The sequence below is a fragment of the Pituophis catenifer genome, unplaced genomic scaffold, assembly GCF_029215685.1.
Source record: "Pituophis catenifer annectens isolate HBS135680 unplaced genomic scaffold, rPitCat1.0.hap2 SCAF_3, whole genome shotgun sequence".
Taxonomy (NCBI): Eukaryota; Metazoa; Chordata; class Lepidosauria; order Squamata; family Colubridae; genus Pituophis; species Pituophis catenifer.
Genome location: NW_027256883.1, coordinates 115,067,089 through 115,090,615, shown reverse-complemented (window position 1 = coordinate 115,090,615; position 23,527 = coordinate 115,067,089). Strand labels below are relative to the sequence as shown.

Sequence of the window (23,527 nt, the reverse complement as noted above, 5' to 3'; positions counted from 1 at the left end):
CCCATCATTCCTCAACTACAACCATGTTGCTGGGACTGACATGAGTTGTATTGCAAAAAAAGGAAACACCCAACCATGGAAAAGTCCAGATTGGGAAAGGCAGTTTTATAAGCCATTCTATGAGCAATTTAGTAGCAATTGTTTATATAATCCTCAACAGAAGCCAGGCAGTATTTGAATTCCAATGTGACAGATTTAAATTATTACCTCTTGTCTACCACTCAGCAGCAGTTAGAAGGCTTCAAATGAGATTAAGATCCATAACACTGTAATGTACATTTAGAAACAGATTCAAGAGACCTTCTGCCTTTCCAATCAACCCTGCAACATAAAACCACATTGGAGTCATTGTTTTGCTTCTATGGTTTGTAGAAAGCTTTGTGGAAGCTTATCAAGAAAACAGGAGCATTGGATAAACTTCCTGAGATGTTTTCCTTAAACCACTACAGTTTTTCTGATACCAGTTGATGAAAAAGTCTAACAAAGATAACAAGCCAAGGAACATATTTGTGGCTCTTAAATCAGAGTCTCAATCACAGGAACCTCTTGAACCTGGATGTTAAATGACCAAAACATCTAAATCAGGCCTGTCAAACTGGCGGCCCATGGGTCGGATGCATCATGTGCAGGCCACGCCCATCCCAGCTCCGCAAAGGCAAAAAAGTCGTAATACGTCACGAGACACGATTGAGTTTGACACCCGTAATCTAAATGGTCTATCAGCAGGTAGCAGAGGAACAGCAACCAGAGTGCCAGGTGTTGCCAGTACCCAATCAACCAGACCATGATGAAGACACTAGGATTCTGGAGCTCTGCAATATTTAACATGCCACAGCATCCACATGCTGGGATGGCAGCCCAGAATATATTCTTTGAATAGCTTTAAAGCAGGCACTACTGTAGGGATCTTTCACTGCCCTAAATCAAGAAACTTTACAGTACAACACGTGACTGCTAAATACTGTATGCCATTTTAAACACTATATTATGGAAGTCTTGAAAAGGGGTGCTTGTACCACCTATTGCTCCTGATCTCTACTCCAGGTATGTAATGCTCCATGTTTGTCCTTAAGAGTGACATTTTGGGAAGAGTTCAAATGTCATTATGGCTGTTTCCTGCCCTGCAATTTGTTTGTAGAGTTCAGAGTTCACTGGTAATTTCTTATTATACTATCTACAGTATCTGGGCATTGTTTTCCTTATACTGCTTGCAAGGTACAAGGTAATTCCTACAGTACCACAACTTAGGTGTTTATATCAGAATCTCTGATGCAAGGACATAATTATGGCATTTATGTGATTGCATAGTCATAGGCATGGCATTTTGGCATCTTTGCCATTTCTTGCAAACCCCACTAACTTGGGGGTTAATTTCACATGCTGTACAGCAAACCTTTTCAACTTTGGCACCTCCTACATGTGTGGTCTTCCACTTCAGACTTCCTAGTCAGCATAAACACTGTTGAAAAGATTGCATAGCTTGGTGGGGAAGATTCCATTATGGTATGTATGTCACCCCCAAAGTTAATGGCTGAATTCAAATACTCCCCATAAAAAATAAATTTAGGCTGCAATCTGTATTTATTTACCTGTTATTAAACTGGGAAGGCATTCAATAGGATGTATAGTTCTAAATAGTAGATATTATGGGATTGTCCTGGCCCCCCAAAAAAATCCAAAATATTACGTAGAATTGTATATTAGAATGCTTGGAACTATTTTCAGATGTACACAACTGAATAACATACATTTCCCTAATTACTTTAAGAAAAATCATGAATGCATTGAAGGTATACAATTAATAAAAAATCTCTAAATGCATACGCAGTCACATACATGTATCCCATATTAGGGACAAGGATCAAGGGGAAAAAAACCTTAAGTACAAGTTTGATGATAGAAATGGCATTCCAGCTGCCCAATATGACTGACATCATGAAAGCAACATATCGGGGTATTTAAGGGCAAATGCATTCAACCAGAATAAAAATGCTTAATAGAGATACATTCTGTCAATATCCTCTTGCAATCTTTCAGATCTGCACCAATGAGCCAGCGACAACTTGCACAATACTTCTGAAAGACTTGTAAACAAACATTAAGTTTCCAACAGCAATTGCAAAGCCATAAACAAATCCTACTGCAGCTGCAGCACAGCTGGTCAAAACATCTTTGAGATTCTTCTGTTAATCCCTATGTGTTATAAACAAGAACACAAATTTCCTCCAAACAAAAAAAGGATCTTGTAAATTGCTCAGTGTAGGTAAGTCCCAGCCTGCTTCCTGTTCATCCGGTGAATATGATAGCCTTTTCAGCAAGATTAGCACAGAAATCAATCAATCAAAAGAAAGTACAGACATTAGTGATCAACTGCTCCTTCGCTACTATGCTGGGATATGACCATGTAAACATAAGCACAAATTACAAATAAACTGAGCGCATACCTTTACCCTTTGTTAATAGACCCACAGTTTATCTAGTCTAATATTCTTGTTTTAAACAATACAGTGAATCTTGAACTAAACACATTCACAACCCTCTCTATTAAAAAGCAGTTGATAGCCTTATGATTCAGTGAATTATTGGAATACAGTGGCAAAATCACTAACTGTTGTGTTATTCTACTCAGTGCAAACAGGAAGAAAAACTCTAATAAGTTAATATTCCAACAGCTCTTTTCCGACATACTGTTATAACTTGAAATAGCATAGTTGCTAAAAGAACAGCAAGAAAACAGCTCTGCAGAAAATGCCTTTTGCCACTGCTTTTACACAAAATCATTTTTGTGGCTTAATATATTTCTCTATCATAAGAAGCAACTCACCAGGAAAAATAAATAAGAGGCACTTTTGCAACTGGTTCACTAAGAAACTCATGCAAATTATGGATAATTCCACCATTCCTTTCAACAGAATCAAATCAGAAAAAGAAAAATATTAGAAAGTGATATCAAAAATCATTTACTGAAATCCCCACCAAATGCAGAAAATGATTTGCAAAACATTTCTGACAACTGATTTATGTCTGCTTAAATAAAAATGTTCAATTTTATAATCAACTATACAAAGGAGTAAAAAGATATAAAAACACTCAAGTCCATTATATGGGATTTATTATTTCTTGTCATTCAAATCAAGTGATTCCTAGAAATTCACTCCCTATACTTTAAAGGAAACCTGTTAGAAAGATTCTCAAAATCCTAAAATCTATGCTCATCACCCTGTGCCTTCTGGAGAAAACACTGGGGTATAAACTGAGTAAATGACGTAATCAATGCATATTTTTTCCTCTTCTTCTATGCGTCTCCAAAACTGTAACACAGAAATTATTCTGTTTGAAACACAGGATCAGGTAGCACTCAATACGTTCCATTACAAAAGATTTTTAAACACAGGATCAGCTAGCATTCAATGTGTTCCACTACAAATCTCCTCTATTTTTCAGCCTCTGCCAAGATAACTTTCTATGAAGTAATAACACTCACGTTCATCAGCTTTTCTCCACATTTTCTCCACATTGTAATGGGTGTGGTAATTCTTAGTTTGAGTTTGTGAATAGAGTACAAATCCATTCATAAACCACCAGAGAATTTTCCAATGGCAAGCAAAAGAATTATAATGTAGTTTTCTCAGTCAATTCAGTTTTCTAAGTGGAAGGATTTGATGGCTCCATCACATAAGCCTCTATTTGCAATACTAAACAGGCAAGTTTACCTTTTCAATTAAGAGGGAAAATATTTCCTTGCAAATTATCAACTTTTAAGAAGATACAGGTAGTCCTTGACTTATTATAGTTTGTTTCGTGACATTCAAAGTTACAACGGCATTGAAAATAGTGACCAATGACTATTTTTCACACAACCATTGTGGCATCCTTATGGTCACGTGATCAAAATTCAGACACTTGACAATTGGTTCATGTTTATGACGGTTGCAGTGTCCCAGGGTCATGGGGTCACCTTTTGAGTCCTTCTGACATGCAAAGTCAATGGGAAAGCCAAATTCACTTAACAATCATGTTATTAACTTAACAACTGCAGTAATTGTCTGTAGATTCTCAGTCATCCAGACCATGGTTGTCCTAAAGGTGCTTTTTCAGGAGGCAACTGGACTTTGTTTTTTTTTTTTTTTTTTTGGAAGACATTTTGCTTCTCATCCAAGAAGCTTCTTCAGCTCTGATAACCCCTATCCTGTCAGAAAGTCCAACTGCAGTGATTCACTTAACAACTGTGGCAAGAAAGGTCATAAAATGGGGCAAAACTCACTTAACAAATGACTCACTTAGGCACAGAAAGTTTGGGCTCAATTATGGTTGTAAGTTGAGGACTACCCGTACTGTGCCCAACCTTTCTGCTCTGAATGGACTACCCTAGCCTAGCCTGGAATCCCATCCTCTTTTTCTAAGTGATTGTTCACTGGCTCTATACATCACCAGTACCTGCCCTGAACTCTCTATGTTACTAATAAAAGCTTCAGCTGGTAAAGGAGTATTTGTGTGGTCCTTCTTCTGACAATGGTTAATTGCCCTATGAATCTGTGCACAGCACCAAGCACAAATGTCCAAAGGACCAAGGTTACTGGGTCTTTCTCCTTCACTTGCATCCTAGCAAGATGAGCTAAGTTTGATACAGAATGAACTTAACACACACACCCGTTCACAACTCACCATTTATTTTGGGATATTCAATTTATTATTAAATAAGTCATCATATGGAAAACTCTAAGATAAATTCCCCGGGCATAACTGAACTGATCTCTCAAACTGAACTCCATTTTTAACTTACTCTTTCATTTTCATTTAATCTTTCTGAATATCTCAAAACAGTCCACACAACCATCATGGTGTACTATACATAAAACATGCTGAGCCCAGATTTGTTTTTGTTTATTTATTGAAGAAATTGATATGATTGCCCAACTCAAACACAGGTGACTCTGGGCAGCTTTAAAAATCGGTAACATAAAAGCCATCAACCCATCATTACTCAAACAGCAGCAATGCTGTACAATCAAACCAACCATTTGATCACTCCATTCATGGTCCCCAGGCCTGCTGACAAAACCATATCTTCAGGGCCTTTTGGAAAAGCAACAAAGTTTTCAACAATTCTTCTGATCAATATTCCTACACATGCTAAGGTTACCTATTAAGTTCATGGTAAATTTAAAATGATGCCATGCTTCTGTAACACTGCATCAGCACATGAAAGAAATCCAGTGATTTTGCAAAAAAAAAAAAAAAAAAAAAATCCCCTTCCCTCCCTTTGAAGCCCTGTCCCCTGAAACCTGCTTCAGAGGGTTCCTCAAATTTCAAAGGCAAATTTCAGGTCTGTGGGGGACTGTATGAGAGAAGAGGCATTCAATTTGCCAAGAATTCTGCTGAGGAAAGTACATGTGCATGTGGATGGGGTGGGAAAAAGGAGGAGGGGGGAATAGGAGGGTAGATTACTAGTGATTTTATTTTGCATTAGCTAAACTTTAACATATAAGCATATATTAAGGCAGTACAAACAAGCCATGATGTCTCACACAGTTAGAAAGAGGTTCGTGGATTAAATATAGTACATAGTTTGAAGAAAGTAAGAATCTACTTCCTGTATACATAGTTAATTTGAAGATGCCAGATTATTGAACCCACCAGAAGAAAACCTATATGCTAACTATCAATGTTTTCTTCCAAGAGGAAAAAGCAAAGGAGATGGTTGAGACCGTGAATAGAAAAGAAAAAAAAAAATCCAGGGTGTGAGAAACTAGCTGTATGTGCAGATGTATGTATAACTAGGCTGCTTAAAAAGCAGAAGAGCAGTGAGTCGTGTAATGCAATTTAATCAGTTAACTCCTGCCTGGAGGGAACATTAAGAGGGAGTGGGAGAAAAGAAACTTTTCTAAAATTCCCAGCCCTACGTATGGTCATCCCCCATAATCTCTAAAAAAAACAGCATTGATTTCCTTCCTTCCTTCCTTTACTTTCCTTCTAATAAAAAGCGGCAATGTTAATAATGCAACCAGGTTACATAGATTTGCTTAAGCTGAATAAAAATAATAGACCCAAGAAACCTAAATCAAGAGTTAAGATCAAAGTACAGAATATTTCTAATCCCTTTGCTGAGATTACTTACATTCTCTTCATTTCAAGCAGGGAGAAAATGCTGTTGACATTAGTTAATGAGGAATTAGAACCTTTAGTGATATTCTGCAAAGCCCTCAGAAATTAACCAAATGATTCCCATATAAATTCTACCCACCTTTTTTTTTTTTTTTGAGCTCTCCCTAATGCTGAATAGTGAATATGGAAGCATATTTTGGTACAACAGAGAATTTGCCCTGTCTGCAAAAGATGCCAACTATCTAATCTCTCAAAAATTAATAAAAATGTCAGGAGGCTGTTCCAGACAACCCTGAAAACCCCTACAGGGATTTGATCTGACATAAAAGTCTTATTTCTGCTTTTCCTGCCAAAGGGTCTGTCTTTTTAATAGTATACCAAGATCATGCTGTACTAAAATAATAAGTGGACACCTGACTATTGTGGAATCAACAACATCAATATGAATCAGGAAGTCTTTGGTCCCAGATTAGACTAAACTTGTATATGATTTTAGGAGCTGCATAAGGCTGAGTGATTATCAAAGTAAATAAACAGGGCTAGAATCGAGTATATTCTGATCTGGTATAAATTCAGTACCTAGTACTATATAATAAGATGGTTAGGCCAGATATATACAACTGTGTTCTTTTAATTAGAACACCAAGATACATAAAGTAGAAGCAACTGCACACTTGGAACATTTACACACCCTTAAACAAAAGCATTCTTTGTTCTTGGCGTACCTGATCTAACCATGTGTGAATAGGGTGAAGCGTCTTCCAGCAAAACAAGGCAAAATTCAAGAGTACCCCTACTCTTTCTTTTTACTGTTACATAAACTAGTGATGTGGGGAGGGTTGTCAGAGCAAAGGAAATGAAGAGAGGATTACCCTTCCCTACCTTGGTATGTAATGACTCTGATATCTGACAGAGCACAGTGGATCTGCTTTTTCCATTTCAAAGTTCAAGATACCAGACACTGCAAAGGTTGCTAGCATAGCAGCTGGGCAGGATGGGAACCAACAAATCATGGCCAATACAGATTTTCCATTGTGTATTCCTTGGCTATTCATGGATATCTATGATTACTGAAGATAACTTGCAAATGATGCAAATAAATTTCTGGACTTATGGAGCAAACACATTTTTGAGAACAAGTTTAAGCCAGAAATCTGTTTTGCTGTATAACAACTAAGCTCAACTCCTCACATACAATTCCACTTGAGAGTCATCAAATTTTCATCATTTTAATTGCATGATATGATGAGATGGACAAAGATAATTATTTGTTGCTGCTATGGTAATAGGAAATATTTGATCAAGTATATCGCTCCACCAAGAGCTAAACAAAACTCAAGTGATTTTTAACTACAGGTAGTCCTCGACTTACAACCACAATTTTAAACCCAAAATTTCTGTTGTTAAGTGAGACATTTGTTAAGAGAATTTTGCCCCATTTTTCAACCTTCCTGGCCACAGATGTTAAGTGCAGCTGATAAGTTGGTAACATGATTGTTAAGTGAATCTGGATTCCCCCTTGACTTTTGCATGTCAGAAGCTCGCAAAAGGTGATCACAGGGCCTTGGGAAACAGCAACAGTCATATGTGTGAACCAGTTGCCAAACATCTGAATTTTGAACATATGATCTTGGAGATGCTACAAAGGTTGTGTGAAAAATGGTCATAAGTCACTTTTTTCAGTGCCATTGTTAACTTTGAATGGCCACTAAATGAATTATTGTAAGTTGAGGACTACCTGTATTTTATATCATTGTGGTAAACAAGACATCTTACATAATTTTAAAATTGTCTATGGAGCATAAAAGTGCTAGTGTTTAATAAACTACAGGTAATCCTCGACTTAAGAGTCACAATTGGGACTGGAATTTCCCTCAAAATCAAGTTTTGTCACCTGATATTCACTTTATGAACATTTTTATCATAGTTGTTAAGCAAATCACACAGTCATTAAGAAAATCTGATTTCCCCAATTGACTTTGCTCATAGGTAGCTGGCTGGGAAGATGGCAAATCATGATCACATGACAAAATGCTGCAACCACAATAAATGTCGGTTACCAAGTACCTGAATTGCAATCACAGAACTGTGGAGATGGTGTGATAATTGTAACCTTGAGAGAATAGTCATAAGTCACTTTTTCTGAGGCCATTAAAAAAATAGTTGTAAATCGAGGACTATGTGTATTATATTTACAAAAAAATATTTGTAAAACAAATTATACTGCAAAAAATAATTTAAAATAACATGTTAGCTAAAGATGTACTATTTCACTATTTAGGATTATCTATTTTGTCATTAGCCAAATTAAGATTTACTCTAAATTATGCTCCAACCTAGCAACCTAGTTGACAAAAGAAAAAACAAACATTAAAAAGAAAAAAAACATTAAATATTATTTAATATTTTTGTTAGGGTTTCTCATTTGGCAATGTCCTTAATGGATTTTCACCTAACTTTCAAGGGAGACTATCAATAGGCAGGGCTAGTCACCTATTCCACAATTTCTGAAAGCATAGAACAAACAAAAAATAAAATACTGAGCACAGAAAGATTTCTAGTCTTGTGATTAGAGAGAAAGTTATGAGTAGTGTTGGCAATGCCATATGAATCTTTGAAGTCAAACAGTACACAAGATTTCCTGTTGTAAGGATTTTCATGTCCTTCCTGTTGTTGGGATTTTTATATCCTTTCTGATAACAAACAGAAACAGATACATGCAGACTAAGCAAGAACTAAGCTATGTTTAGTTAATTAGTTTAAAAAGCTTACAATTTATGTACACATTTTGTTTTTTTTTAGTTTGCATCAGTTGTATTTTTTTTAGATATATAACTTCTTTAACAGTTGAAACAAAATTGATCAACTTTATTATTTGCCTTAATTATATTATCACTTTTATTTGATTCAAATGCAGTTATATACACACACGAATGTTTAATTAACTCATTAAAACAATTAGCTATTACTTAATTAGAATTAAAATGCATGCAATACAGTTTTAAATACCCATTTGAATTATGATTCCTTCCGTTTCACCTAAATGTTGTGTTGACTGTGTACATTTCAGAAAACTCACAAAGAAATAATACCTTCTTACTTCCTATTTGCTTGCAAATCTGTTCAAATAAATCATAATCAGATTACAACTTCAGCAAAAAGAAAAGTCATTATGCATATATATATTGCAAACTTATCTAAGTGACATTCAACTGAAGACAAGTAATTGGTCAGTCACAAACTGCTGCAATTATACTTCCTCCCCACAGATGCAACATGCAGGATGCCAGAGCTGCCCTGCCCCATTATTCCTGATTGACTTGATAAGTAGTGACTTTATTTACTGCCAGGGTTCTGTACAAGGGCTTAAATCCCTTTGTTCTTCTCACTGTGTTTGATTAGCACAACAAACACATTGTGGAAGGGAACCCTACACAATAATCAGTGCATCTGAGGTCCGTAGATACTTCATAATTGAAACAGAAGAACAAAAAAATGTGCCTCTGCAGGCCTGCCTTCAAAACGATTCCCAGCCATTCCTAGGAAGAATACTGTATTGGGATTTTTTAAGTTAAAGTGCTTTTTTTGCTGCTGTCGAATCTCCTGACAACTGTGCCTGGACGAGTCCCTGCAGTTTTCTTGGCAAAGTTTTCGGATGTGGTTTACTACTGCCTTCCTCCTACATCTGAAAGAGAATGACTGGCCCAAAGCCACCTAAGTGGCTTTGTGTCAAAGGCAGGATTACAATTCACAATCTCCTGGTCTCTAACCTGGTGACCTTTATTGCTCTTCAGGGCAAGTGTTCCTCAACTTTGGCAACTCTTAAGATGTGTGTGGACTTCAACTCCCAGAATTCCCATGCTGGCTGGGGAATTCTGGGAGTCAAAGTTCACATAACCTAAGTTGCCAAGGTTTGCTCTACCGTGAAGGTAGCAAAAGCTTAAGCAACTTTTTCCACCATGGAATCATAACCTGTGATAAAATCTTCCATTTTCAACACACAGTTGTCTGAAACTGTAAAATAAATTGCTAAACTATAGGAAATCCTTGATTTATCACCATTCATTCAGTGACCATTCAAAGGTAGGATGGTGCTGAATGGACTTACGACCCATATCCGAAGTTACACTGTGGTATCACCCCTTAAGTCATGTGATCAAAATTGGCATCCCACTCACACTTAAGATTGCAGGGATGCTCTCAACTCCACCCACCCGCTTATCTCCAGCCAACCCGCTTATCTCCAGCCAACGATATCCTTTTGGACCCCTACCTCCACTGTCCCAGCTGAAATCTGTCACCATCTCCTTGCTAACAAGGCACGACTGGCCTGGTTACTGGGCCACATAGCTGGCTTTGCAATGCAAAAAAAAAGGGGGGGAGAAACACGTGGGGGGAGGAGGAGTTAGAAGAAGTTCCTTATCTTATTGCGGCTTATGGTTAGGAGGAACCAAGCCCAGAAGGGTCTTCAGCTAATGACTGGAAAAAATCACTTAACAATAACTATGGGGATTGCCAGGATTGCCATTACTAAGCAATACAGTCATATGACATCTTACTTTATGACTGCATCACTTAGTGCCTGAAATTCCAGTCCCAATTTTAGTTATAAGTTGAAGGCTTCCTGTATGGAGGCACATATAAGCTTCCTGTACCTCTTCTGAATGTATTCCACCTCCCCAAAATAAAAAAGTAAAAAAAAAAAATCATCCTACCCCTTTAGAGAATCAGCATCATACTTTCCTGAAGCCCTTGAAAGTAGAAAGGAAGAGTTGTATTAAAGCCCATGTTTCCAGACAAAAGATCTGCAAGATCTGCAAGATCGCATACCAGAGAATGCCGTACAAGGACAAATCATGCATTGCAAAGATCTCTTGGAGGTGGGAGATATTTCTAATGTAACCTATCAGATCCCCTGCAGGGATTGCCCCCTGTGACTATGTAGGACAGACGGGGTGGAAGCTAACCACCAGACTGCAAGAACACAAGTGAGCAGTCAGACAAGGAGACCCAACTTATTGGTAGCCTCACATTGCAATGAACAAGGACATACATTCAATTTTGTACCTACTAAGATTGTTGGTCATGTAGGTACAAAGATAACCAGGGAAATGATTGAAGCCTGAGAAACGGGCCCCTTGTCAATCAGCAGGAGTGCTGATTTACCACCAGCTTATCAAGTACTTAGGATCCGAGGACTTGGCAGCACAAGGAAACAACAGCCAATCGCTAGCCACCAACACATCAATGAACCAAAAGTAAGGCACCATATAAATACGAAGCATAGAACAGTCCAAAACACATATTTGGTAGAGAGATGTTCCCTGAAGATAGGCTCCAGCAAAGCTTTTGAAGACTAAACTTGTGGTCCTGGTGACTGACCCAGTTTGGATCTTGCAACATTATCATGGGACACCTATATTTGCCTTTCATTCATCACAAAAAAATACTGCCTATTTCTGGGGCATAGAGAAAATTGTTTTAAATACTTACATGGTGATTTCAGGATTGCTGAAATAATACATACTGTGATGTATCCTGGCCTCGCTAAAACATTTCCATCTTCTATTTATAGTATTGTAGTATGCACAGTAAAGATAAACTGAAAAGAGAAATTGGGCTGCATTGCAAAATTCAGTTTTTAGAACTGTGGTGTAACAAAAGCCATAGTAACACAAACCAAGCCTTTTACTGCTTACACTGCAGGCTTCTAAGTAACATTTTATCACTATTTAAAATTCAGCAGAATACCAAGGAAGCATATTTTTCATCTTCCTCCATTCCCTATAAACAGCCCATCTATTCAACTCAGCATCTTGTATTAAGTGTGTTATGTTCCAATTACATAAACAAGCATTTTTCAATTTCTTACTTCTCATGCTACCAACAGCAACTCATCTCTAACAAATAACAACCCTTACAAACAGTGAGTGAATGTTTCATAAACCCGAAAAGAATTATAAGACCTCATTCTACTCCTATTTAGGATACCAATACATACAAATGACTGGTATGGGAATGTGTAAATAAGCAGGCTAGAAAAATATTTATGTCCTAGAAACTGTTCTGGATTTATATGCTAACCAGTAAGAAAGTGTTTTGAAGACCCTAGTAAACACTGTCCTCACATAAATGTTAACTATACTTGATATAATCAACAGGAGAGATTGGACAAAGAAAATATAATCTTTTAACTATCGAATCAAAGCTATTACAGCCATAGAGCAGCATAAATCTCTTAATTATAATGAAGAAATCATCACTGTGGCTCCTCTAAATATCCCATGTGGTCTGATGTTTGGACTGATATATCATGGCTTTCAGTTAGTCACTGCCTGCTTTTCAGTAGATTTGCAAACCACCCCTGGTAGCAACAGCACAAAATAATGGCCAAGGCATGGACATTCATTCTATTTAAAGTACTTCTTCACAAACCCTTTAACGTAAGTGTAAAAGTATTAAGAGCAGATAAAAGGTAACATTAAAAATGCCAGGGGACAGCTAGAAGTGCCTGCACTAGTGATAAATCCCTCTGTCACAAGTCTGTCCAAGACCACAAATAGCAGCTATTTTGTATAGCAAAATGCCACACAGTCACCTCCTTCTCCTTAAATAATTTCCCACTCATTCTATTCCTGAAAATAAATTCTCAGCCATGCTTAGTATTATCAAGTGTCTCTTGGTGTCTCAGAGGCACTAGTGATGTGAGGATGAAGGGAGAGAGGTGTGGAGGGGGGAAAAATGGAGGTTCAGGGCAGAGATCAAGAGCTGTACAGCAACTTTATATAACTGAACTGAACAACTGCTGGCCATTTTTCTTTTTAAAAAATGATCCCTTAAGCACTCAAGTTGAAACCTGCAATGTGTAAATCAAGCCTTTGTGAGTCTAACTAAAATAGTGTCCCCTTAGGGCTCCACAAATACCTCAGTGAAATCACTAAAGCTATTCCTAGATCTTAACAAAGTCTCCAAAGGATTTCCTGACAAAATGTACAGTTAGAGATCTTTCTCAGATTTCTTCCAAATTATGTACATATTCTAAGAAAGATTAAATAAGCACACAATTGAAATTTCAGCTAAGATGACACTCTAACAGACACATATTCAGGAACAAGTCCACTCTCTTCAATGAGAGTGGATCTTCTATTTGATCACAGCCTAGGAGTCTCACTTCCATTTATCTAATATACAACCTGTTGCTTTACTGGGATCTTCTATCACTACAATACAGAACAACAATTTTAGTTAAAGAGGACTCATCGTTTTTTAAATAGCAAAGGTAGGTGCAACTTTCAAAATAATCGCCATGGATAAATGTATAGGTTGGGATACCAAGTGTGGTTAATGTGTTCCTCACTTGGGAATTCCACCAATATTTTCTCTTAAATTAGTCTGTCTGTTCCTCTTTCTTCCCCCAACTATGCTATAGCCCAATTGAAATAAATGTATAGCTGAAAGACTAGTGCTAGCAATTTAATGGTGGCAGAGGAAGAGGAGGAGGAGGAGGAGGAGGAGGAGGAGGAGGTCGTCTCCAGTGGAAGATCTAATGATTGGAAGATCGAGCCAGAAGAGGGCTAAAGAGAGGACACAGGCAAAGAGGGAGAGAATATGTGGGTGGATAGTCAGAACCTAAAGAAAACTAAAGTTCACAGATTGGAAAAAACAAGCCAAATCTTTGGCTGCAAGCCTATGGTTTATTTTCAATGCAGGAAACAAAAATAAGTTCCCATGCAGTTCAAAAGAGACACATACTGTGTACAGTAAAGCAGTGAATAGATTGCAATCCAGTTTAAAGTTATTTTCACTGTTGTACCACTATGTTACTTTAAAACAAAACAAAAATCTATATCTACATAAGCATTAACCGTTATTTCCTAATCTAGTATGATTCTAAGTATCCTAACTCTTCATGGCTGGGCTTGTTTATTACTTTAAGATGGAAACAAGTATAATTTAAAAAAACAACCCTGCTAGATCTGCAATTCAAAAAGGATAACTTCTAAAAGGAGATTGTATATATACACAACAATTATGAGTCCTGGTTTACTTCTTTCCCTTCAAATTTAAATAAGAGGGGAGATTTGTGTAAGTGGAACACAATGATATCCCACATTTATAAAATAATTTTGGGATTAAAAATAACATACCGTAACTATATAATCCTCACAATAACAACTTAAAATGGGCTAGCAAATTGATGCTTATGGACTGAATCTTTTGGCTGAGATTAGCTGTCCAACCAAGAGTTTGCTTCTTCCAATCTTTTCGCCAAACCATATAACTTACATTAAGTTTGTTTTGATTCTCTTACACTAAGCAAGAAGGGAGACTACCAATATCTGAACAAATGTTGCTAAATCATCCCATGCACAGTTGGTATGTGTATACAAACTGAAGCTGGGAAGAAGTGCTCCCAGCAGAAGAAGCCAACTTGCCTTCTAAAGACAATTATGACTCCAGGAGTACCTCCGAACTAGGCACTGGTACCCATTATTGGGACCATGTGATACAGCCACGGAGTAAGAAACAGCCACATCTATAACAGAAACGAGAACTGGAGAATTACTGAGGCCACCCAATGTGGTCAAATGTGCTGAATTTGATCTAGATTAACCAGGACAAATCAGCATTCAATTTGTCAATTAGAAATTTAGAGACATTCACCTCTTTAGAGTAAGCATTAAAAAGAGAGGTAAATTATGAGAAAGAAACTATGTATGCTGCCCTCAGCTCTACTCCAGAAATGTAATTACAATACTACTACCCTGAACTATCGTAATAAAAAAACCAACTTGCAAAGAAGCTGTAAGGCAAAATTACTAAATCTGTTTCTGAATTCCATAAATACTAATGTCAACACCAGATTACCAATTAGTAACTTTAAAATTGAATTGCTTTCAAGTATTCTGGATCACTGCTCTATTTACTGATAGAGCAGTAAATTTATCTGATTTATCTTCACCAGAAGAGACAGAGTTCAGCCAAATTTATATTTAAATAGTAGAACTCTGAATCAAATCAGGAATCTACTTACTGGGCACAAGACATGAAGGTTGTTCAGCTTGGATGTTCTCTACCAAATGACTCCCAAAATGCATGAGGATTTCCAGCTGAGGAGCCAGACAGACCACTGTCTTTGTCTGTTCCTTACTGCTCCCTCTAGCAATGTCTGACACTCAATACAACACAGCAAAGCAGAATTAGAGCAGTCCAATGGAGAACATGGCAACCCTGAACCAGTGGTGGGTTGCCCCTGGTTCGCACCGGTTCTATAGAACCGGTAATAAAACCGGCGGGAGGCTCCACCCACTGACCCTGACATTATTTAAACGCTTCTGCGCATGCGCAGAAGAGCGCACATGGCCCCATTGCGAATCGGTAGTAAAGATAAATAGAACCCACCCCTGCCCTGAACTATAGTAATAGTTAGTCCTCCCTGCAGACTAACAGAACAATCTTTTATATTACAGCTTTTCTCTAGGGAAGGAACTAGAAATGGAGTACATTTGAATGAGAGTTACAAATTCAGAAACTTTTGAGAAACATTAACACCTTCAACAAGACAGCCAGGGTAGCATAGAGGTTAAAGTGATGGATTAGGAATAGGGAGACCCGGTTCATTCTCAACTATAAAACGTTCACTAAGTGATTTTGACTAGTTGCACTCCCTCAGCACAACCTGCTTCATAAAGTTGTTGAGGGGATGGTAAAGTAGAGGTAGGGAGTGCTATGTCTGCTGCCTTGAGTTTCTGGAAGAAAGGCGGGATATAAATCTAATAAAAGACATAAGTGAACTTTTGACCTCTCACGCCATATCTGAGAGTTCATAGAAGAAACCTTCATGTAAAGGTAGAATGTGCTGTTCATATCGTAGTGGTTATGTCACCCATCAATATTATTCCCATACTACAAAAAGAATCAAACAAGATGCCACATTTCCCAAGTCTGCCCTACCTGCAGTTTGAGCACTATAATGGTGCAGGCTATGATAACGCAATTACTGGCTTCCCTTCCTACTGACCACAGCTCTCAAACCATGGACTGTTCTCCCCAAAAGATTGGCTACAATCTGTTTCTCTTGAAATAAGCTAGTGGGAATGGGGAAGAGTGGGTCACGCTTCAAGAAGAACAAATAAGGGTCAGAAGGTATCACTTGTAAGGATAATTATAATGGAGAATTCTTACTTACCGTGTCATAGCATCTATTGAATTTTAAAAAGAAACAAACTGACAATATGCAACCAACACACCCTTGTCAAACTAACCTAGTGAAATAGATTTTTTTCCTTTTAAATTTTCTCTAATTGTAATAAATACAGACCCAGCCACGTCACTCATTCCAGACTTGTAATAAATTAATCCAAGGAGAATGGCTAGAGAGAGAGAGATAATGTGTTGGACTAAGGAAAAAGCTTTAATGCTGTCAGTGTCAACAGGTCTCTTGGTGTGTTTTTTCTACCCACTTTGACAGACAGCTGCATAATCAGCTGGGTCATTTGTCTACATAAGACACATGCACTCCACTGGAGTCTACAAAAACCTTGGCAACAAAGAAGAAGAAATGGAAGTGGTGCAAGAATGTGAAAAAACAGGTCATGGAATAGGCCTCTTATGAGCAATTGGAAGAAATTACAGTTGGTCCTCACTTAACCATCACTTGGTCAAGACTGTTCAAACTTACAACAGTGCTGGATGAATGGTATTTAAAACTGGTCCTCAAAATTCCAGCTGTTGCAGCGTCCCTGCAGTCTTGTGATCACTATTTACCACCTTCTTTGCTGGCTTCCTACAAGCGGAAGTCAGTGAGGAAGCAGGCAAAGGTATGCAAATGGAGATCACATGACCTTCTTGCTTAATGACCCACAATGATTCGCTTAGCAACTGGAGGTGCCAGAATTTCTGTCATGAAGCAGTCAGGTAGCATCGTACCACGTTGTTTAACAATGGAAATTCTGGTCCCAATTACCATTATTAAGTGAGGGCTACCTGAAGTAGTTGGGTGATTTAAATTGTCTTTCTTTCTAATCTGGCTTTATAATTACACTGATAGAAAGCTATTTCCAAACACCACTAAGCTGATTTAAGACAAATTTACTTTCTTTGTGCATTTTAACCACAAAAAGATAGATTTGAAATACATAGAGCTGTGTTATTTTTACTCTGATTGTTCATTTAAAGAAAATGAATAAGATTTGCTAATACCGTAGATGTCAAATATGACCAAAACACAAAAATACTCAGTGCTGATGTACTATTTCATTGCTAAAAGCAGTCCTCATTTATATACCCTTCCATCTTCAATAAAGACAGCTTGTCTTGTTTCACTAACAGTTTATAGAAATTACCAAGATCCCCAAACACAATTGCAGAATATTTATATTAACTTTCTTTTTTTTCCCCCAACATCAAAGGCAATACATAGGCCAGAAAAAAATAACAATGAAAATACACATGGAAAAATTAAAGTAATAAATAAGGATAACAACATCAATCCATCTAAAGTAGTAAGAACATAAACTGCCTTTAATCAGTAAAAATCTCAAGAATAGATAGCCCAATCTTTACTGTCACAAATGATGGAAACTGATGGAATTTGGAATATGGCCTCTCCTTAAGCTGATGCCTTCCAGATATGATGGAACAACAATTCTAACAGTTCCCAGGCAACACATCAGTAATTATAATCTGTACTAACAAAAGCTGTGCAGCTAATTGCAATGACTATTCATGGGCTCAACTACATTAAATTGAAATTTTAAAAACGAACTGTATGTACTTCAAACCAGTTCTTTACTCCCTTCTTCTGCATGCATTTTAATTACCTGCAAAGCACTTGAAGATATTACAGGTAGTCCTTGATTTATGATCACAATTGGGATCAGAAGTTGTTACTAAGCAATGCAGCCATTAAATGAGTTATCACATGACCGAATCTAATTTTACAACCTTTTTTGCTGTGGCCATTATGCAAATCATGCAGCCAGTTAGGAAATCCGGCTTCCCCCACTGACATTGCTTGACAGAAGCCAGTTGAGAAGGTTGCAAAAGAAGATCTCATGATCCAGGGATGCTGCAACCATGGTAAATACATCCAATCGCCAAGCACTAGAATTGCAATCATGTGACCATGGGGACGTTGCAATGAATCGGTTACAAGTCACTTTTTTCAGTACTGCCATAACTTTTAACAGTTACTAAACAAATAGTTTTAAGTCTAGGAGTAGACTACCTATATATGAAGATCTCTAGGTTGTGAACTAGACTTTCCAATCCACAAAAAAGCAGTGGCAAACCACTTCTGTATGGTTTCCAAGAAAATTTTTATGTGAATATTCTGGGGGAAGAAAAGATTCCTTATAGCTAGTCCTTGCTCAGTGACAATAACTGGGAATGGCAGCTTGGTTGTTAAGTGGCACAGCTGCTAAGCATCAAACCATGTGACCCCCAATTTCTTATTTTCTTATACCTTCTCTTTTAATTCTGCTTGTCACAAGTTGGTTACAAAGTCCACAAGTGGTGATCATATGACTGCAGAAAACTGCAACATTACATTGTGTAACTTGAAACAGTTGTTAAAGACAGTCAATAAGTAAGGAATACCTGTACCCTCTTCACTGAGAGCCAGTTTGGTGTAGCAGTTAAAGCATTAGGCTAGCAATCAAGAAACTGTGAGTTCAAGTCCTGCCTTCTGTACGAATCTAGCTGGGTAACCTTTGACCAGTCACCTTCTCTCAACCCCAGGAAGTAGGCAATGGCAAACTGCAGGAATTTATGAAGTTTTGAAGTCTTGCCAAGCAAACTGCAGGAACTTATGCAGTCCACCAACACCGACTTAAAGGTACAAGGGGAAAAAAAACTATAGTTTTTCATTAAAGCTTATTAGAGCATTTTTAACTCATTCATTTTATTAATTCATTTTATATTGACTGATAAAAAGAAATAAGTTAAGTAGTATTCCAGGGTACAATTCTTTTGGTGTCTGCAAATTTTGTGAGTTAGAAATAACCAATTCTCCATTAATATTAAGAAAGTTTTAGTAATATTGACTTTTGAAACAAGTTTTACAATTAACCCAATGCTGTCGTTGAGCATTGGGAACTGAGCCTGCCCTGAGAAATGGTAACAAAGTAGAAAATAATTTTTAATATAGTCAAAATGAATAAGTCACTGTTCCATTCCCCACCTCCCTGTTTACCATCCAGATAACAGAAACTCAAACATCCTTCTTCAAAATGTGAAATGCATGCAGGCAAAATTCAAGGCAATTGCTAAATGAACAATTGTTCTCTCTTGTTTCTTTCTACTGATCATAATATTTGAATAAAAGTCCATCCAAGAACACTTACTGCATCACAGGTGTGCAAACATTTGAATGTTTGCAGTCAGGAAGTGTCAAAAGCATCCTTTTAAAATGATTACTTTTGTCGTTAAAAAAAAGTTCATTTTTTAAACCCTATATTCAAGACTTCAAAATCTCTCTCCACCACACACATTGTTCAAAGCAAATGGAATAAACTGCTAAGATACTGCCTCAACAATTTATTATTTCTTTCAGACAACTCATTACCTTTGTATTTTCCCTATGATGGGATAAACTGTGGAACTGCTTTGTTACCCATTTTAAATTCCATTTTAGTAGCACAAAGCTACAATTTAACCTTTGAGACAGAATACTTCTTTGAAGTATTTAGTCTATTCAGATGTACAAAGGTGACATGGAAGTGTTCCCCTCCACCAATTTCCCTAAAGCAACAAGTCTTTGTGTGGTGATTGTTTTAACTTTTCTACATTTATGTTGCTGCCTCAAGTCAATCTTTAACCTGAAAGTATTCCCTTACCCCAAATTATCTTCCCAAGGAAGACATATTTGTAAAACTGAACAAGTTTCTGTACAAGTAACCCTTCAGTATTTTGAAGAAAGCAGAAAGGAATTAGGTTAAGGGACAGGAAAATTAAGATTCCTGCCACAATGGCAAGGAATTATGGTGGAAGAATTAAGAAAAGGAAATTGTATAGGAAAATGAAGAATTCATGTTCAACCAGCACAGGAAATGAAAAGAGGAGAAAACTGCCACTTTATAAAAGATACAGAAAAAATAAATAAATCTGCTTTCAGGCAAAAGTGCTCAGGACTGATGTGAAAGAAACTTGTAAGAATTAATAAATGAGAGGGCAAAAGCTAAATAGTTTGCATAGCTAGGGGAATCCACAATGTCAAAGTTTAGCAACTAAGGTCCAACTAGCTACATATGTATACAGACAGCAAAAGAAATCTTGCCTATTGTTTGTCTTTTAGCCAAAAAAAGATGCAAGACCATTTAGGCTCATTAATGCCTTCTTCCCTAAATGTAAGAAGGGAAAGGACCACAAGTTTCAGAAAGGAATTGATAAAATGACAGAGGGTTAGAGTTCAGGAGGACTATAATGATACACAGCAAGAGTCCCCAGGCAAAAATATATGGACACCTGACGAGCTAGATGTCAGATGTCAGGTTATTTACTTTTGAGAATCTTTTAATTAAAAATCAATTAAACCCAATATACCCAGAGGACGCCAGGTTGGGAGAGTTCACAGAATTAAATTAAGTTCATTAGGATTAGCAGAGTGGAGTGCCAATGCAATCACAGAACAGTGATCTAACAATGGGTGTTGAATTACCAATGCTGACTGTCCATGAAATTCACTGGCTAAGGACAAATCGGTAACCAGGTTCATGTATCATACTTAGCATAGTGTACCTTTATTTTCAGCTCAGCATTTTCCACCAAACTGTGATTTAACAGATCATAGTTTGTTAAACACTCTGGTAGGCAGAAGTTCCCTGAGGATGGGCTCCAACATGAGTCTGAAAGCTCAGAAGACTAAATCTCTGGTCCGGGTGACCAACCCAGACTGGATCTCGCAAGCCATAGTTTAGCTAAATTGTGAACCAAGCTCTGTCTAAGCTCATCCTTCTTTGCAGATTATAAGGATATGGTAGGAAAGTTCTCATTCATGCATTTGACCATGAATTCAGTGGAGAAAGAGTGGGATATCAATATGAATAATAAGGAAGCATCACAGTGTGCCCAACATGCCATCTCATATGCCAGTGAGGCTCATTTTCAATAGTTCGAAGCAAACTTTCTCAACCTAGTATCCCTCACACTTATGGACCTCAACTACTTTTCCCTAGCTAGGGTAATGCACTGGAATCCACAAGGCTGGAGAAGACTTTACTGAACAAACAGCAAGAATGGAAATTACTCTCTAATTTTAAAGTAAAGAATGTTCATCTTCATGCCTTAAAAAAACACCTACAAATGGCTTTTGATAAGTAACTATTACTTGTGGTACTCCTGCAAATTATATAATTGCTCCCGTTCTGAAAGGCATCCAGAAGTTGTGCTTTTCCATAGGCTCCCCCAGCTACTGCCCAAGGCATGGAAATCTAGCAATTTAAAACTATATTAATTATAAACTATATAATTAGTATGTAAACTACAGCCACTGACTTATTTATACCTGGTAGTTTTCCAGATCTGACAGTGAACACAATGGCTATTTACACTACTAATTGCTGCCACTGGACGAAACAAGTGAAAGTACTATATGCCTCTCTTAATCTTGGGTGTGGCTGCTATCTCAGTACATTTGGATTTCTCTAATTTGTAAAATAAAGTTTCTTTGTCTTCTACACACCTGTTTTAGTAAGCAGCAACCAAAGCCAATAATACAGACGTTTCTTCCATCACCCTTTTGGTTAAAAAAACCCCAAACCATAAAGAAATCAAGAAAGATGCTGTGCAGACACCCACTCATTCAAAAAGTATGCCAAACAACTTCTACACACAATGCACCCAGAGCCTTTATTTTGTGATAATTCATTTTTTACAACCGTAGTGGGAAAAGTAAAGAGAAAAAAAAAAACCTCAAGATATTTTGGCAGGCTCTTGAAAAGAAATAATGTACATGGTTAGAAGAAACTGCCAATTGTGCTATTTGACTCTCTTTCCCACAGTATTACTCTGGACTAAGTGCAGTACAGAGATCCTGCATTTATTCGGAGTCTTTTTTCCACTCCATGCTTAAAATCCCACCACTTAGAACACAACTTCCTGGGACCTAACTATAGGTCAGTTAAAGAGAGTGGGAGCAGAAAGGCATTTCATTTCCTGTTCCAGTGAAAAAGGAAATCCACCACATCGCAGATCAAAGAGGAAACTGTCTCCCAACATCTGCTTACTAGAATCCTCAATAAAACTTCAACGGCATCCCCCGAGTTTCATAGAGGATGATCGCTGTTCAGAGGCCTAACCCTTCCCAAATTCCTGCCCAGGAGATGCTACAAAATCCAAGTTGTGGGCAGAGAGCCGAGACATCAAAGAAAAAGAGGGGAAAAAAAGCACACCGATGCCTTGCCGAACTTGGTAGCCTGCAATGCAGCAGCTACATTGGCTGGATCAAGGGCACCTCCGAGAGCTTCTAGTCCACCCCGACCCCGCCCAGCTGGTACCACTCACCGAGATGGAGAGTAAGATTAATGGTACTGGGGTACTGGACGCCGGCCAGCATGGTCTGGCTCTGCCACCAGGTGGTGTCGGCCTGGTTGTTGTAGTCGGTGAGGAAGGCAGCGCCGTGCTGCAGGTGAGGCTGGGAGGCGTCGCACAGGTGGCAAGACTTGGTGACCCCGGTGACGCCGGTCTGCACGCAGTATTCCTCGGCCGGGCTGCCGCACGTGTTCGTGGCCACCACGGTGGCGTTAAAAGCAGCGTTGACGAACTCGGGCATGCAGCGCTGGGGCCGCCCGCTCTGCTCATCCGCGCACTCGTCCATGGCGCCGCCGCACGGCCCGATCAGCAGCAGCAAGAGCAGCCCAAGGTTCAAGCGGACGTCCATCCCCGCGGCTTCCCTTCCCTCTCCGAAGCCCAGAAGCGCCACTTCCCGCAAAAGCGGCTCGCCTGCCTGCCCGCCCGCCCCTTGCTCTCCGCTGTCTCCCGAGGAAAAGAGGGCCCCGGCTCGCTGCAGCACCGCTCTCACATCCACCGAGTGTGCATAGAAAGTTGTAGCGCGCAAACACACACACACACACACGCACGCACGCAGCCTCTCTCGGCTCTCTTTGCTAAAGGGTGGGGGCACCGCGTTGCACGCTGGGATACGCAGCCCTCCAGCAGAGGCGGAGGGTGAGGGTGAGGGTGAGTGGAGGCGTGGGGTGAGGTGGGGGGGCGAAATAGGGCTTGACCAGGGTCCTTCCAGGCGCGGCCTCGTTCCCCCCCCCCCCCCGCCGCCGCCGCCTCTCCCTCTTGGAATGTCCTGAATGGGGAAGGATTCCCGCGTGGGAACTTTTTGCCAAACAGAAAAAAAGAGCCCGTAAGGGAAAGAAAGGAAGAGATAGCAGCAAAGCCTTCAACTTTCTACCCCACCACCAGGCCAGGTTTA

General features: G+C 38.6%; 1 protein-coding gene across 1 annotated transcript in view; it reads right to left on the bottom strand.

The window, feature by feature from the left end:
* The window catches only part of LAMC1 (laminin subunit gamma 1), a 130,368-nt gene extending 107,384 nt beyond the window's left edge, over positions 1-22,984 (bottom strand). The window contains exon 1 of the mRNA XM_070940950.1: positions 22,609-22,984. Within this exon, the coding sequence (XP_070797051.1) occupies positions 22,609-22,984 (376 nt within the window). The remainder of the gene's footprint in view (positions 1-22,608) is intronic.
* Positions 22,985-23,527: the final 543 nt, after the last annotated feature.